General features: G+C 37.7%; 1 protein-coding gene across 5 annotated transcripts in view; it reads right to left on the bottom strand.

The window, feature by feature from the left end:
• Positions 1-1051: 1051 nt before the first annotated feature.
• The window catches only part of Sim (bHLH transcription factor single-minded), a 47805-nt gene continuing 30208 nt past the window's right edge, over positions 1052-18648 (bottom strand). For 3 of the 5 annotated variants that reach the window (XM_077405157.1, XM_077405156.1, XM_077405155.1), the window contains 8 exons: positions 16851-17171; positions 14812-14897; positions 14513-14602; positions 13942-14163; positions 10824-11035; positions 9401-9507; positions 7445-7927; positions 1052-6969 (listed from right to left, as the gene is read on the bottom strand). In XM_077405157.1, the coding sequence (XP_077261283.1) occupies positions 6257-6969; positions 7445-7927; positions 9401-9507; positions 10824-11035; positions 13942-14163; positions 14513-14602; positions 14812-14897; positions 16851-17025 (2088 nt within the window). In that variant the 5' untranslated portion in view covers positions 17026-17171 and the 3' untranslated portion in view covers positions 1052-6256. Of the gene's footprint in view, positions 6970-7444; positions 7928-9400; positions 9508-10823; positions 11036-13941; positions 14164-14512; positions 14603-14811; positions 14908-16850; positions 17172-18648 lie in introns of those variants that run through there. The other 2 variants (XR_013256803.1, XM_077405158.1) reach the window with 2 other exon arrangements.

Here is an 18648-nt window from a genome sequence, read left to right as displayed (position 1 = left end):
CTAATTAGAAAATCGGTTTTTCTAAAAAAATTTCGTAAGATAAGTAAACTAAACATCGCAAATCCATGATCCCATGTTTCTAAAATGATTTTTGCCGATAATATTGTATTAGTAACAATTTTTTAGTAAAAATATAAATAGCAAATGTTTAAGGAAAATATAAATAAAATATTGTTTAGTTATTTTGATATTTATTTATAAAAAATAAGAGTTATATGCAAATTTGTTCGGGTATTGGGTACTGTTCGGATACTGGGCCGTTCCCTTTACTTTTGTGAAAATTCATCAGGATGTCGAAGACAAAAATTCTTAGAGTAAAAAATAAAATAAAGTAACAAGTTTCAACTCAAATGTGAAACAATACGAAGGGTGGACGTGAATAAAATGAAATGTGTAGATAATATTTGAACTCATTTGTTCAATAATTTTAACTTGATTTTATTCTTTTTGTCTAATTAAGGTCATTTCGTCGAGAAAAAAAACAAAAAGAAATATAGAAAGTTGCGAGGGGGGGGGGGAGAAATCATTATAAAAATGGATTGCAATGGTTCTCCGCCGACCGTACGTGGCCTCATTACTTTCGTGACCGGGTTCTTATATACAATTCCGTTTTACCGCACAGTATATGCGCAACGCGAAGACGTTATAAAAGTTTAAACCTTCTCATATTTTTACGAGCGACGGGAAGAAACGCGACGAGAGAAACAAAACCACTCGCTGTGGCAATACACAGTCTACTCTGTTCGACGCCGCCTATTCACAGTTCTAATCTTCTGCGAGTTTACTGTCCATATTTATGTTCTCTCATGTGTTATTTCGAATGAGTTCTTGCAACACAACGCATAGTGGAAAATTATACTTCCGATATTGACGACCTGCTGTCGTAAGAAAGAGGGAAGGATTAGACGTTATTCTTTTAGGCCCAGTTCCACAAACGTCGGTCAAACTTTTAACCTTAGATTGACTCACTCTTCGTCTCTTTCTATAAGAAGGACGTTAGAAAGAGACAAAGAGTGAACCTGAGGTTAAAAGTTATAACCGACGTTTGTGGAACTGGGCCTTAGAATACTTAGCAAAATAAAAACGTTGTCTGCTGTTATTATTTTAGAGGTCCAAATATTTTTCTTAAAATAACAAAGTACATTTGTATGATCTCTGACGTATCTAAAAGAACAGATTCATATAGCTTGCACTTTCGAAAAGTCAGAGTATCGAAATATCGCTTAAATCGCGTGTATTCGTGTCGATGATAATCGACTATAGTCCTTCCGCGATTCTGCCGTAATAGTATTTGTCGTAATACGTAGAAGCAAACGGACGGAAGAATACACCACTCACGGCATGGGTATAATGAGAACGTTAGAGGCGGGATAGTCCACGAGGGGTGCCATTATCGGTCGTGTGCGACGACGTGTCGAGGCTGCGCGAAGTCGCGTGCAGCTCGTTAAATTCTTCGGCCGGTGAATGGGACGCGACCACGATTCTGTGAAATTGTGCGATCAATCGTTACGGAAAGTCCCGACTTTCAAATACCGCCCGCAGTGTCGGTTTAAGGCCTACGTCACGGTGGCCATATGCTTGAGATTTTTTCTAATCAAACCAAATATGAGACTTTTCTTCGTCAATAAATAACTAATAATAATGATTTGTATTCGATCCAATTTATCAAATACAGTTATCACGACTTCTAAATTCATGACTTTTTTTGGCACAATATGAACAGAGAGAAAGAGGGAGAGGGAGAAGTTATTTATTGATGAAAAGTAATTTATTGATTTTATGACTTAGGGCCGATATCACAGTCTCCGATTAACGTGATCCTCCGATTAAACTCACTCTTCGTCTCTTTCTAGGGGGACAGTTAGAAAGAGATGCAGAGTGAGTTTAATCGGAGGATCACGTTAATCGGAGACTGTGATATCGGCCCTTTATACTAGATTTACACCTGAAAACCATCAAAATTAATGATCGAAATGTCGTGACAACTGTATTTAATAAATTGATCAGTTGGATCGAATAAAAATCATTATTTTTCCGATCAATCTCGCATCAGTGTTATAAAACCTGCTAAAAGCTTTTAAAACCAAGTCACATTAAAAGCTGCTCGAGGTTTCTCAATAGACTTTGTTAAATTCTATAATCAACAATAGGATATTCTAATAGCACGATGTCCTCGATTTAGATTTCCCAGATACCCTAATACCAAGTTGTAGTCAAATCTTCACAAGTTTTTAGCATTGTTACAAAAAATTATCTCACAAAATTAAGATTGATGTTAAAAGAGTATAATTATACAGATCTCCGCATTTTCTTTCTGCTATATCTCTAAAAGAAAGAAGTACATCACTCGTAATGCAGTAAGTCGACTTTAGGGAAAGTAATGACTCCCTATCTTTTTGCGTGCTCGCTTTAAGCGCGCGGAGAGAGAAAGAGAAGCTGAATGACGATTATAAAATGGCACGTGCCTCTTCAGAGACCTCATGCCAGCAAGCACACGACCGCCGAAAGCTAGCCGATCGTGCGAGGCACAATTAATTTATTGTTTGCGCCGGCCGAGTGACAATCGGGGTCGCGCGGCAGAAAAGCGGGATCGTTGCCTCGCCGTGTTTGTGCCATGGGACGAGGGATCCCCGCTGGATGCTGCGCGACGCGGATCGCTTTTGTGTGCGATCCCGCACGCCCGATCTCGCTCGCCGCTCTTAATTTAATCGTGAGAATCTCGCGAAGCTGAATTACCTGAAATGTCCATTATTGCCTTTCAACGCTTTCCTGACAGAATGCTTCCTCTACATCGATTGTTCGGCCGAACCTATTCTTTTCGCCTTTTTTTTTTTTATCATATAACACGCATTCGATTGAAAATGCAAATCCGGAGCAGTCGAGTCGTAATCTAAGCGTGAGAATTCGCGCAACTAAATTGCTTGAAACACCCGTTGAAGTTGCTTCAACAAGAGTCTTCTTTGAATGTCTTTTTTATCCATCGTCCCATATTTTTCGATCAATTTTTATAATCAAATTTCGATTCTGTAATGTATAAAATTGTAATAATCATGCGGACTTTTTTCAGTTGTCCAGAAATTTATAAATTATAAATGTTAAATCGATTTATTAGGGGATTAAGAACGATACAATATACAATATTTCCGTTTTACTTACTTGCATATAGCTGCTAAGTGTCTCGTCTCTTTTAACAAAGAATAGCATTACCTCATTTAATCATTAATATTTTACTTATAAAACACGGTACTTGCACGATCTTAAGATATAGAAGCAGGAAGACAAGTAAAAAATACCATTTTTCAGAGGAAAATATGATATACTTTCTTGTATGTACGTATGTAGTGCTACACTTTTACAATATGTACAATGCTTGACACGGACATTGCCGTGATTCTCGCTACGAAATCTCACACTTTACATTGATATAAATAATCAGGCCTGCATTGTGACATGTATAGTCGGCGTTAAAATGGTCGAGACTCTTTTTTTTTCTCGTGTTCCGAGAGAGAGATATTATTAAAAGAAAAATTATAGGTTTCGGGTTTTCTTTTTCGATGCCAATTATACATGCGCGTCGTTTTATATTATACAGCATAGTCTATGAGATGTAATAATTTTTATCTGTAATAAAATATCTCGCGGCGGTTAAAGTATTGGATTTTGCGCTACGCGTTTAGATTAGATACATTTACAGTACTCGCTCTTCTTATCTTTGGCTGCGGTCCACTTGACGCTACAAATGCTTCGAAGCATTTCTCTTTTCCTTTCTTTCAATGAAGAAAGAAGGAGAAGAAGAACGCTCCAAAGCATTTGTAGCGTCAAGTGGACCGCAGCCTTTATTGGATACTCGTACTTAAATATAAGCGCGATTAAAAATATAATACTAATTCTTCGATAAAAAGAGCGTAAATTTCTTTGGTCGATTGGCACAAGCACCGGTCAGTCTTCGCGGATCGACATAAGTGCTACTATATATATACAATTAATTTTAATTAATTAGAATAATTTACACGTCTACAGTATTTACATTCGAGAAAAGATCTCGCATTAATGGTACAACAACAACGCCAATAGCCTGATTAGTATAATATTGTTTAATATTAGAATACCTTATTTCAACGCTTGCAAAAATTGAAAGGATGAAAATGACTAATATAAAATTATACAAAATTTATTTACAAAATTTTCCACAAAATTTTGACGGGTTATATCGCCAAAACGGCTTGAGATATGGAAGAAAGATGTAAGATAAAATAGAATAATTTCAGCTATTCTGACTTTGTGCCTTTGAAACTTTGTGTTTTTTAAAAAATTATTCGACGCAATTCTTTATTCCTTATAAAAAAAGCATTACAATATTTCCATAAAAATTATTAAGTTAAGTAAACGTTATTTTAATTTAAAATTTATAAAATATTATTTATTTATTTTGTTTTTAAGAGAAAAAAGTGCAATTTTTGCATGCACGCGCATAAATGCGTAATAATAATGCGAAAAATTAGAACAGCTAAAACCATTTAATTTTGCTATATTTTTTTATCAAACCCTTTTGATGATATAACCCGTCAGTGGAACAAAAATTTATTTAGGACTTTATATTCAATGTACATTAACTTCAATATACAGAGTGCCCTGAATCCGCGTACATACGGAATGCACAGTGTGGTTCTCTGAGTCGGAAGAAGTACAGCCTTTTTTTGCGGTAAAATTGCGAACTGACTTAAAAACTCAGGTGCAATTTTGCCTGAGGAAAATGTTGCTTCTTCTAACACAGATAATCGCACTGTGTATTCCACTGCGCGAATTTTGAAATTTACTATACATATATTAAAATTTATTTAGAATTATATCTTCTAATATAAATAAACTTTATATAAAATTCTTATATTCCATTTCACGATATCTTAAGAGGTTTGTGAAAATCAATATACATATATCTTTTGCTCTGGCTTCCACTTTTTCATATATGGCTTTCAAATTCAAACGTTCGAATATTAATTAATATTACGCGTCCGGTATTTTCGTCGAATTACTCTTCGTGGAGCCTTCACGAAATTTGCGTCCAGCGCGTGTAAAATATTCTTAACTCCTTCCTACGCGATACTCCCGACGATCACTATTGTGAAGTACTTAAGTGGAGCTGGATTAAAACATCGCGAATCATTATTGTCTCATCTCGAGATATGTGATACAAAGTACGTACAAAGGAGTTGAGCCTCTTCAAGTCATTAATATCTTAAATTTCAGCCACATTGATTTTATTCACGGTGACTCGGCTAGCGTTATCCGCGTTTAATATTAATTATACTACACTGACATGTCCACTTTCTTATATTGTATTCATCGAAGTTGCATTAATGTTCGAATCGCTGTTGGAAGCATTGTTCATATCGTTACAATGCAATCGAAATTGATTCCATCGAGCTTTTATAGTTTTCATTTAAATTATCCATGAAAAAATAACGATAAAAGTGCTATATTCATCAATTTATTTTGTATTTTTTCTTGCATTTTTATTCCAGTAATATTTATTAAAGCTGCGATAGAATGTTGAAATCAAACAGATTCGCTTTCACCGCCACTGCAGTCGTCAACGTCGCTATCATTGAGATTCTACTGCGATAACGTGATAATACGAGTAAAAACGATAGAATTATGACCAGAGTCAGTTACGTGTTTCCCAAAGCTTAGCTCACAAACGGAATGCCGGTTTTGCCGCAACTCCTTTCTCTCTACGTGAAATTTTGTGAAGCATCTATCACACAAAGAAATACCTTTAAATAATATTTTATCATATTCTTATCGAACTCGCGCAATAATTATTTTTATCGAGAACTTCCGCATGCAGATAAATATATAGATAGTAAGATTAAATTCGACGTACGCGTCGGAAGAAGTCTAATGTAAAAACAATGATTTTTTTGACGGTTGTATCATTTAATAACAATATTATCACCTTATGGCACTGATTTTCTGGCAGCAATTACGAATTACCTTTTACGGTCGAGACACTCCGTTCCTCTATCTTCCATAGTCGTTTGTAGGGCGTGACGTAGGTGACGTGAGACCCAGTTGGGTTGTAGGATTCATTGTTCATCTGATGCCCAGCGTATTGCTCTCCAGCACACTCCGACGTTGCGCAATGACGCTGCTGTTGTTGATGATGATGATGACGACGGTGATGATGACGATGCCCGCACGCGCCATCGTCGCAAGCCGCGTCGAAGTGCTACGCGCAGGGCACCTCGAATTGATGTCAGTGAACAAACTGATGATGCGTCTCGTAATGAGGCTGATGGTGCAGCGGCGGCGTACCGCCGCTCACCGGTGCCGTCTGATGCGCGTGTAGCTCTTGGGGAACGGTGCTGGGACTGTACTGTTGAGAATCGACGATGACGCTAGTGTAGCCGGCCGACGAGGCTTCCAAATGATGGTGATGAGGATGCTTCACCGTTCCGTTGCCGTTGCTGTGGTGAACCTGAGGGTGACTCTGCTGGTAACCGTCGTGGTGCTGAAGCGCCGCGGCGTTATAGCTCTCGTTGTTGTTGAAACCGCATGTCGGGTACATGATTACGCCTCCAGCCTCGTTCAACGTCGTCGACGATGTCGAGTCCGGCGGCATATGGTGATGATGATGGGATGTGTGGTATCCCGACGGCAGTAGGGAATTCGTCAAGTGCACGTCCAGACCGTCGGTGCTACCGCAGGAGCTCGAGGATGTCGAGTAAGGTCGCTTCTGTTGGCCGCTCTGAGGGCTGTGCTGCTGCTGCTGCTGCTGCTGTTGCTGCTCGAGGGTCGTCAAAGAGGTCGCACTCTGATGCAGCAGATGCTGCTGAGGATGCTGTCGTTTCTGTTGGTTGTTCTGCGGGCTGTGCTGCTGAATAGTCAGGGACGTGGCGTGATGCAGAAGGTGCTGTTGGTGCGTGTCTTGTTGGTGCTGCAGGGTGTTTACGGGGTCTTGGTGGAGGTCTCGAGATTACAAAATAGAGGGTTAAAATTGAATAAACTGTAATCCTTATAGGATTAATGAAAGATTAATGATCAAAAGTCTTTCATTACTCCTGACGAACATTTTTACATTGTAACAGAATATACCGTTATACCTATCTATACCTGATGTATAAATTTTATACGATAAGACGATAATATTTCGATATCAAGATAGAATATTTTGATAGAAATAATGACTCTTCCTTTTTTCCTCATGCTAGAAAAAAACGCGTCCTTCGCTCGATCTTTATTGTGTCATGTATTTCAGTATCTAACAGTCTATATATAATTTGTAAGAAAAAAATATAGAAACTCAGACACTCTATTACTGAACCCAAGCCTGTTTCAGACGATCTATATATTTTAGGGACTTTATTTACAGTTTTATTCATTTTAATTCGCTATCTCCAAACACAGGTGAATTTCCAAGATATAAATTAATTGTGAGACTCACCATTGTACTGGTAGAATAAATCCGGACTGTAGTAAGCGCTGTCCTCGTGCGCCGCACCATTGATACTGTGCGGCGCATATGGCGAGGATGACAGGTAGTGGTTGTGATTGGTCGAACTTGCCATGTACTCCGAGTTTGGATAACCGGAACTGTCGGCGTAATCGGTATCGGGTGGTTCCTTGGTCCTACTGCGGTAAGAAGGCGGGCTCGGGCTGTGATTGTCCAGATCACCAATCGTCACGGGCGTCGACACTGGAGCGCTCGGTGGATTTCCTGGACTCGAGCAGGACGACTTTTGTTCGCAGTTCAGGATAAGGCCCGTGCTCTCGGTGGCCGTCAAGACGTAGTTGACGGACACGATGCAGTGCGGACGCGAGCTTCGTGAATTGTGCACAATCGTCACGTACGACTGCATCCACACCCAACCGCTAGTTTTTGTTAGAAACCTGTAGTACCTCGTTGTCACCTGACCTTTGCGCAACACTGTCAACAAAACAACGGTACCCACCAATTTTTAGCGAAGAATCAACGTCGCGTTTGATGATCATAAAAATTTACGACGTATAATCTACATCGTATTATATATTAATGAATAATAAATTAACGATATAAAAAAATTTGACGAAATTTTTATAAGACTGATGTATGAGAGAAAATCAAATGTCATCGTTAGTTTAACGCTATCTCTGATGACGGAGCTAGGATAAAAAATGAGCGAAAATAAGAATTATTATGAAAAATTGGAAGGAAAAGTTTTAATAATTCAAAAAGGAAGGATTGTGTGTGTGTGTGTGTCTTTCATTTGCGACTTCTCAAGAAAAATCCTAGATATCTATGGCGTCGCCGACATGACGTGCAATCACGGAAAAAAAATCGAGCGGAATGGCATTTGCGATGTCGCGCAATCCTCAGGCGCAGACATTAGCGGCATTATGTCAGACTCCCTTCGAGTCGCGCTCGTGAAACTGCGAGTCTGTTCAAACAGTGATAGCAGTAACAGCCTCTGCCTCGCTTACACCTCTCTCGCTAAACCTCCCTCGCTTCTACCCGCTCGTCGCTCTTATCGCCACTCTCACCCTCTCTCTCTCTCTCTCTCTCTCTCTCTCTCTCTCTTTCGCGCGTATAGACGCGTACCCAGCAGCCGTCTCTTTTCGTCGGCGCGCCGTGGCAACGTTGTTCAATCAATAATGTACACCCTAGGTGCACCACGTGTCCACATACTTAGAATAAGCGCGTGTGACGGCGCTCCGAGGAGAGAGAGGAAAAATGGAAAAGAGTGGAAATTCGCTGTAGCTATCCGCGCGCAAGTGGCACGTAAGATCAAAGGATGTTTCGTAAGGGTGTCGGTGAGTTAAGCAGCATCAGCTACTCTCAGTCTACAAAGAGCTTATCCTCATCGACGTATTGTGTCGTTTGAAAGGATCCGCGCCGGACCGTCGGTCAACGGCGAAACTATCGAAGGAAAATATTTTCGAGCGTTTGTGTTTCCGATGTTATTATTCAGACAGAAATAGGTGACCTTTAAATCGGGAAAACACGAGCGAGAAAATGTAAAAGCATATATAATCTGCGAAAAGCAGAGAGATGGTGCGGCTGTGATCGCACACGTATAAAAAGAAAAGTCTGATGATACCTTTTTTATCAATAAATATTTTCGGCAAAGATACCCATGTTAATGCAAAATAAAACATTGCAGCAAGCTGAAGATTACAAAATAGATTTGCAATTTGTTAAAGATATAACTGTGTGTGGGGAAGGAAAAATCTAACTAAATTAAATTGACGAGTATATATAGCTATATTAAATTGATAACAAAAAATAAGTTAAACATTCTCTGCTTTTATCACTAAACAGATTGTTATAAATGATAGCAGATGTCAGGATATTAGTGTGAAATGACTTTATTCGTTCGATAATGAATTGCATCTATATAATAACACATAATGAAATACTTACAAACATGATGAGCATGTCGCAGCTGCAGAACGTCGCATGTGTGCACGTAATGGTATAACGTTTTCTCAATTAGGTCCGGTGGATCGTAGCCCGTTAATTGAGCGACTCTGTAACAACACCCAAGACACCATATACATAATACCATATATCTATCTCCTCTTTAGCGAGTTATTATACTTTCTCCGTTTCGCCCAATACCAATCCGCGTATATCAAAAAGCTTACATATTATATTTTCTCTAAAGAGAATCATTAAAAAATTTTCCCTGAGGAGTATATTTTTATTTAAATAAATATCATTTTTTTATTTTTATTTCAATGCAATTTTGTCGTAAAGGGATGCGTATATATTGTGTAAATTGTGTAAAATACTACCGCGGTTATTCCCCGTGTAACTCGCTGCACCCGATATCACTCACGCAGCGTTCCAACGCGGAGATACAGTCCAAAAGACCACAGAGATAGGTCCGTTCTCCGCTGATCGCTTTCCGCGGATCGGGGCTTGTTTTCGTCGGGATTTACGGTGCGAGCGTCGCGAGTTTGCACAATCCGCGTGAGCCGATTCCGATCGACGGTATGTATAAAATTTCTCTCTCATCGCGCGCTTCTATCCGCGCTATATTTATACTGCGTCACGTGTTCGTTCCCAGTACAAGCGAGCGGGTGTGTAGGGCTCGCCGGGACCGCCGGTGGTGGATATTTATTTGCCGTGGATGGAGAGGAAAAAAAAAGAGGATACGCGGCAGCACGGTAACACGAAACTGATTTTAATGGCCGTATCCCTCTCAACCGGGGGCAATGCGCGGGCCTTCCATCGAAATATTAATGGCGCAATACGACACCCAACTATAATTACATTGGAAATAAATAATCCACTGTGTCCCGGTGCTCGAGTCAACACCGCTCGCTTCCTCCAGCAGCGCGAGGAGATCCGGAGGAAAAAGATTTATTCAAGAAATAGTGTTTTTGCTGATTATAAATTTTATACACAGATATAATAATGTTAATATATTTATCATTAATTTTAGTATTATATTGTACTATATTCGTGTCTTTATACTAGACACATAATTCTCTAGTTGATTTGTTTTAACTGAGAGACTTTCACGTTTGGAAGCTATTATAATTGACCAGTTTCTATTTATTTCTTTTGCAATTATAATGACAGCGAAAGAAGAGGGATGATGCGTAGCTCCATGCGGAAGCGATCGACTTATAAGATGGTTACAGAATTTAATCTCGATCTTTTTTTTTATCCCATGTATGATGAATGTTAACCTACTTTGGAAATTCTATTGTACATTACGTATTGTACAGAAGTAAACATGAAAGCGACTTTGTATAATAATAGACATCAGAAATTTTATAATTCTTTAAAGAAAATATTGCAAGAAATTTATATAATATAAATATAAATATTTTACCTTGCATCGAGGAATATGAGCTTCAGATCGAGCGAAGCTCGGAACATGAACATGTTGTGATGCAATTTAATCTCGGTTATGGAACTCGTCGGCAGCGAGTGGCCGACCGCCATTAAACCGACATTACGGATGCATCGTCCGACGCCGTCCTCATATTCGGATCCGATGGGAGCCTCCACGATGCATTTTAAATAGCCGGAACAGTGTATGACCTAAAAAAATCAAATCAAAAAGATCGCTGATATATGTTTCGTTTTTTCAAAAATTTCTCAAAGGCATACAATCTTTTAGAATCTCTCAAATTATACAACACGTCAAATTTTGACAACGATAACTTTTCTATTTTAAGTAGAAAAGTTATCATTGTGAAAATTGTATATTATTGTATAATTTGATCTTCATAAAGAAACTCGAATTTTTTTAAATAAAAATGTTATTTGAATATTTTTTAATACTGAGATGCTTAAAGGATGGGACGAAAGAAGTTTCTTCCCATCCTCTCTCAAGGTATCTTTAGCGGTATTAAATTTTAAGCAGTATTAAAAAGTAATCAAGAAGAAAGTATCTAGAAAGAAATACGCTTTATTGCTTTGTTAATACTCTCTTTTTACGTATCATTCTAATAAAGTTTTATAGCGCGTAACACGTCGTCGCATTGCGTGCATACTTGCAATTCGAGATGCATTCGCGACGTTATTCCTTGACCGAGAGCACGTGGTGATACTTGAGTGATATACCCTCGCGAGCCGCGGCTGAAGTACGGATGCTCGCGCAGAACAACGGAAAATTAACAATTCCTGCTTAATTGAATGACTGATGACGCGATGCGTAAAAAGTCTCGCTGAACATCACGCTCCGGTCTCGAGTGCCGGGCGAATTTGTGAAGCAAATAGGCCCCTTATTATGCCCGCGTTGCATACATCATCTCATATGCAATTCCGGTGCATCGGCGCGCATCGCGGCGCGAAAGGGAGTTAAAGAAGAGCGGAGTTTGTGACACGAGGGCGGTCGACCACTTTTAATCTCACCCCGGTAGCGGATCTCACGCGTGTCTGATCGAACAAAGCAAGCTGAGTCTCATCGAAAGGCTCTTTAAAACATCAAAATGGTGCAAGTTTGTCTTCAAGTTATGATGTACTTGAATTTATTTTAAATTGTGTTTTTAAGACAAACAGATGCCAATAAGTTGCATCATGAAGTCGAGGCTAATTTAACGAGACTCTGTAATAATTCTCAAGATTTATCGGTATCATCCTAAGATGAGACACTCGGAGCAGGTTCTCTCTCCGTTCTCACTCGAATTTCACGCAATCGTTAATCCGTACATTTCCGTTCGCGCGTCGACAAAAGAAAAGCCAACTACAATCCGCCTTTGTGCGTGTGTAAGTACCATAGGGATAAGCTCGCCCTAGCTCCAAAACTCTCTCGGTTGATCTAACAGCTCGCTGGGGGTTGCATTCATGACTATGCTCGACACCATTGGGGATCTTTATGCGCGATTTCGTCGAGGGTTACCGTCATCGTAGTACCACGGTTTGAACGAGCTATTTGTCAAACATTTTCCTCCACGAGGAAACTGCCTTCCTCGGTTAGCAAGTGCAAGGTATATTCGCAGGTCCCTTCACCTTCTCTCGTCTCCTCCCTTCGCTTCGGAACAATAGCGTCGTCGTTATTGCCCGAGCATATGTCGAAAGTTTAGTGATACCCGGGAGAGGATAATATGAGCAGTTTTACTCGATTTCGGAAAATTAAGGCATCGCCGTTCATAAATCGGGATTAGTGTCTAAACGCGATTTTTCGCATTTTCACGACAAATTGCGTAAATCCGATTAATAGTTTCGACAGTGTAACATAAGTACTGACTGAAATTGATTCTTGCTGCACACATATTTATGGTTTGTTTAAAAAACCGAATAGTGGAAGAAAAATTATTTTTATTTTATCTCGATTTTATTTTTCAGATACCTATTAAATTTTATGCGTACATAATAACATGATATAATTTGATATTATTTATTGTATCATATATGTATCTATAATATTGTATAACTTATTCAGTCATTTTTTTAAATTAATTTACGAGTTAGGGGCTTATTAACAGTATTAATCAAAATTTACTTAATGATTTAATTTAAAAATTATAAGATAAGAAAGCTAAAAAATCAGGATGAAATTTATCACAACTTACACTCTATTTTTATCATTTTTATCCATTATTTTAGAAACATTATAAATGTTACCATTACTCTACTTTTAAATATATATATAGGTATAGGTATAAGTTAAATATAGGTATAATGTGGTTTTTGTTTATAAATTTTTTGTAAAACATTGATATATGTTAACAATGATCGATAAATTGTTGAAAATGATTAAAAGAAATAGATAAAAAGCATAGCATTTTTTCTAGACAGACTGGATACGAGCGAATTTTACCATCTGCCCGATGCGTTTCCTTTACGACTGAACGTGACTGTGACAATTGCGTCCCTACTTAGCTGATCAAACTTTATCTCTTATTTAGCATTTGGTTTTGTAATTATATATACATATATATATATATGTATATATATATATATGTATATTATGTATATAGTAAAAGAATACTAATCGCGCAACTCGTATCCTTCCATTAATCTCTTTCAGTCTCGGATTATACATAGAATAGTGAAACTATCGTATATTTAACTTGCTCCTCTTTCCGTCTTTCTTTCTCTCTTGTTTCTGTAAAAAGGACTACTTTTCTGTTCTTAAAATTACTGCCGTAAGCTTGTCTTAAAAAATGTTTGACTTATATATTAAAAAAAAAACGAGATTTGCAAGACATTTCTTTTTGCTTAATAGTTATTTTATCTTTATTATAATAATAATTAATAAAATTATATAATCCAAAGTTACAATGTACGTGGAATTCAAAATCTTTTTCGACTACGACTGATAATATTTTGAACAATTTTTTGATCGAGTGTCAAGATGTATGTATACATACATATACGTACATAATAGTAACTTAATCATTTTAAGAAACTTTAAATGTGTGTGCTATCCCCGAGGACGTTTGGTATATTAATTGGGCATTAATTTAACATTTTATGAAAATCTATTTTTTCTTGTTTACCTTGTATCCTTCCGTGACGAGACCCGCGTTCCTTTTCGCTAGGATGCACTTCATTCTGAGAAGAAAGGCACGTTCCAGCTCGATCTCACCTCGCGAATTCGGTGGCGGGAATGTGAAACCCGCCAGATCCGCAGGGCTCTGCGGAAGATTCAGCACGGAAACCATCTCGTTGCGATCTTCCGGATAAATGTACTCGAATATGCTGTTTCCCGTTAATTCCACCTGCACATACGAACAGTTTCCGTTAATAATTTCCGGATTAACGTGGACTTCCATTACCTGGCGTAGCAATGTAACATATACACACAACGATGTAATAATACGATACACACAACACATAATAATGCAATTTTGCGCGGGAAATTTTATTACAAATTATACATGCAAGATATTTTCAATATTATTCATTTATTAGTTTTCATATTTTCTTGACATTTACATATTTAGAGATACGTATAGTTGTTTAAACATAAACGTAATTGCGTAAGTAAATGTTGAATACATTTTTTTCTCAAAAAATTGCCAAAATTGAATTATTAATTAGTGAAATAAATGAGGGGATATCTCCCACCTGCGACAAACCTAAGTGCACGCTAGCAGTCTCGCTTATGTACATAATTTTCCCGTCTGGTGCCACGACGAAGATGAAGCCGTCCAGTGTCTGCAGTCAGAAATATCCTGTTATCACAAGGTTAATTCACGACTCACGCGAATTTATTAGTTATTTTTACGGATTGTATTCTGAATTTATATTTGTCTTTATTAATCGGTGAAAGAGAGAGAGAGAGAGAGAGAGAGAGAGAGAGAGAGAGAGAGAGAGAGAGAGAGAGAGAGAGAGAGAGAGAGAGAGTAAAAGTGACGATCACTCACTTGTAAGAGATGCGAACCCAGTTCCTTGATGGTGGTCTCTAAGGGATTGTTGGGCGGTGGCGCGGCACCCCATTCGTCTCCGAGACCTGAAAAAAACTTAATTAAATCAATCTTCTGCTTTTAATATCGAGCGAGAACACAGGCCTGTTTGAAAATGTATGCTTTCTCTTGGTGAAATGTATTGATTATTGCGACTGATGTTCATTTCTACGAATGTAGATTAACTTTAATCTCGGTGTAACTCACTTTTATATATTTTTTTATTTTTTAGAACTAGAAAAAGGCAAAAAGTAAATTAATCTGAGATTAAAGTTAATCTACATTGGTAGAAATGGACATGACGCATACACGTCATATACAATTTTTGCTGAATCTACATTTTTCAAGTTATTATTACTAATTTTCATAAATAACAATGTTTAACAAAAAAATCGTTTCTATTTCTCTTAAGTATTATTTAAGACACATTAATCGTCTGAAACCGAAAGATTAAGGATACGCAAATTTAAAAACCGGTTTTTGAATTATTAAAACGTATAAAAATCCGCGTCAAAATTAGAAGAAGCCGAAATCTAATTTGATAAGAAATCACTTTCGCTTTTATACTGAAGTAAATTTCAGTAGGATCATTCATGTCACGTACTATGTGTTCATATTTGAGTGTGACATTTCAAACGTCGTGTATTCTAGAGCATATTTCTCTCAAGTTTGATTATCGACTGACATATTTTTTAGAAGAATCGTCGATCGTGCTGTTTCAATATACGACACGTGTCAGATTTTACGATTTTATCTTTATTATTATGTCAACGTACACAATGGCGCACGTTTGACAGACAGCTCGATCCACCTCGAAGAAAGAAACTGTCTCAGTTCAATATCCTTCGCTATCACCGCGTTACATCGAGAATTTTACATTGGAATCCGATATAACAAGCATGAAGCTCGGGATAGAACGTGAGAAATTGTTAAAGATGGATTCGTCGAGATTTGACGCAACACCGATATTATTTTTTAAGATCACTATTACATAAATCGTCATATTTATTAATAAATCATAGATGAGAAGTTTAAAATAGCGACATTACAACGCGTCTCGTTTAATATCGATTTTTGACGGTTGTTTTGAATTGTGAAGGGTTAATCTTGCGGTAATAATCGACGAGGCGATCGGCCTCTCGAGAAATTTCACGCTCGTTTTTCGACAAAGCGCGCGAGGAAGCGCCCTTAAAAGCGTCGTCGTGAGGACGCCGTGTCTCTTTTTACCCGAGAATAAAGACGGGACGATCGCGCGCGCGTTCTAGAGGGATGCAGCCACTTGAAATTCAATTCGCCAATGTCGTGAGAGGGGGAATCGAACTGAGGGAGGCCATTGTAACACTATAACGGCCCCCATGCTTTGCTTACAAAGCGTTGGGAACTAACAATGCATTAAGTGCGCAATCACATCCATCTCATCCGATACTATTTGCCCTTTGCGCGTAAGTGTCCGGTTGCTAAATTCATACCAGCCCTATAACAACGGCAAGATAAAAAAAGGCATGATTTGCGGCTATTTATGCTCAATTATGGAGTTTGGATAAGGCAATCGTTCTGGTAGGTTCAGATTGATTTCGATAAACAAGTGGCATTGTATGCCGTTAATTATTAAAGGATGAAATTTAAACCAATGCCTTGAGTTAAATAACATTTTGTTATTTTTAATTACCATGTAAGTTGAAATATACTATTTCAACACTAAACAGTATTATTTCAACTCCATTTTAGTAGGTTTAGATAAATTAATATTATTTTAATTAAATTAACGACGTATTGAGTTGAAGCACGTATTGAGTTGGCGATCTATGGGAATGGTTAAAATGACTCAAATTGGATATAATTTGACACTACGAATTTAACAGGGTAAACTTATGCCGATAAGTATATTATTATTTATTAATCATTATATATATTCTATATATTAATTCGATTTGATAATATAAAAAAAACTCGATTATAACAAATAAAAGCAAGATTTACCAAATGGGCATATTCGTTACCATGAGGAAAGACGGCTCTCATCTTGAGATAACTTGTGGTCAGTCTGATGATGCTGGCCTTGTCCAGTTGTGTAGTAATGGCAGCTGGAAGTGGTAGCAGCTTCGCCAGCTCCAAAAATTCCTGATTCTCCTTAACGCGGCGCGACCGCGCTGCGTTTTTGCTTTTTTCTTTCATCACGATTTCCTGCAGACCACCGGATGATGTAGCGGAGCTAGCGATGCCGTTCGAATTGTTGTTGTTGTTGTTATTGTTATGATGATAATGATGATGATGCGGATGATGCGAACTCAGATCCAATGTGTCTGAGGGAGGACTGCTGTCTGCAAATAAAAGGAATAATTTTCGTGAAACATGTGTGTCAAACGAATGTGTTTAACGAATTTCATTAGGATTTTATTAGCGTAATTTAATATTATTAGCATTGTTATATAACTGTCATATACAAACAGACAAATAAATAAATAAATAGCATCTTTTAATTTGCTTAGCAACATTTCATTTTTTAAAACTTTATTATTAAATTTAAGTATACATTTTGATTAAATTTTAATGTGTCTTTACACATTTTGTTATTTCTTGATGAAGTTTTAAAGATTTTTCAGACTCTAAGAAACTTCAAATTTTTAAAACTAAAGAACATACATTATTTTTATCCAAAAGAATATATATTAGTATAATATATTCTATAACATATATACATATGTATATCTTCTTGCATATGTAACGTTACATTCTTGATCAAAATTGAGGGAAGGTAACCCGTAATTCCTCGATGTTATCGCGCATGTTTACGCACGTCGTTCTTAAGGATAGAACATAATACGTCAAGAGTGGCATTAAGGGTTTGCGCTCGCGACCGAGGAGACTAGACATGCGCAACCTACCCGCGTGCATGTAAAATCGATGCAGCAATATCGCGAATTGCATAAACGACAGCATAAAGTAGTCGCGCTATCAGCGTACCCCAGCTGAATTAACTTAACTCCGCTACGCGGAGTTCGAGTCCACGCCCGCCGTAATCACAATTCATCGTCATCGTTAATGTCGCCGGCAGAAATGCCGATATCCTGTAACACCTGATATCGCATTGCTGATAATCGGATTGGAAAATATAGACGTTTGCCCTCGTCTTGTCCTTGTGTTATGTATATATACAGAAAACGATCATCACACCTTCCTCGCAATTCAGGAACGCTCCCCATTTGCTTATATCAGTTATGTATCTATCTTTGCTGATAAATATCAATTACTGTGAAATATCGTCGCTGGAAAATATTATATTCTCTCATATTATAAGCTATGAAATTTACATGATATGCAAATTTTCATATATATTGTAATTATATTTTATTATTTCTAAAATAATATGAATAATGCTTTACACTCGACATTGCTTGAACCCGATGTGTCAGGCAATGTTGTAAAAATTTCATACAATTTTTTACGTTTCATGTAAATCGCCCTGGATAACCGGGTGTGTCATTGGCCCCGTAGAGATCGGAATTTTGCAGGCGCAATTATTTGTCTTGCAATATTGGCGGTCGTGACTTTATTTCGAAATCACGTTCGAAGCTTCCAAGCCGAATTACATTTTTTCCCAGATGAAATAGAACCGTCTCTATAGACACATGGCATATAATCCATAAAATTGAGACTACGAATGTTTTTTTTAATTTTCCATAACTTTGCGGGCACGTGACAAATTTCGAAAGTATAAATCGGCAAAAAACTTATACTCGAAGAGTATACCGTCACGTGCCTGTACCGTCACGTTAAATTCGCGGGTTTATATCTATG

The sequence above is a fragment of the Temnothorax americanus genome, unplaced genomic scaffold (assembly GCF_048541705.1).
Source record: "Temnothorax americanus isolate GAGA-0224 unplaced genomic scaffold, ASM4854170v1 Scaffold2, whole genome shotgun sequence".
NCBI classification, from domain to species: domain Eukaryota; kingdom Metazoa; phylum Arthropoda; class Insecta; order Hymenoptera; family Formicidae; genus Temnothorax; species Temnothorax americanus.
Note: the sequence above shows the minus strand (reverse complement) of the source record. Positions and strands in the feature narration are given on the sequence as shown.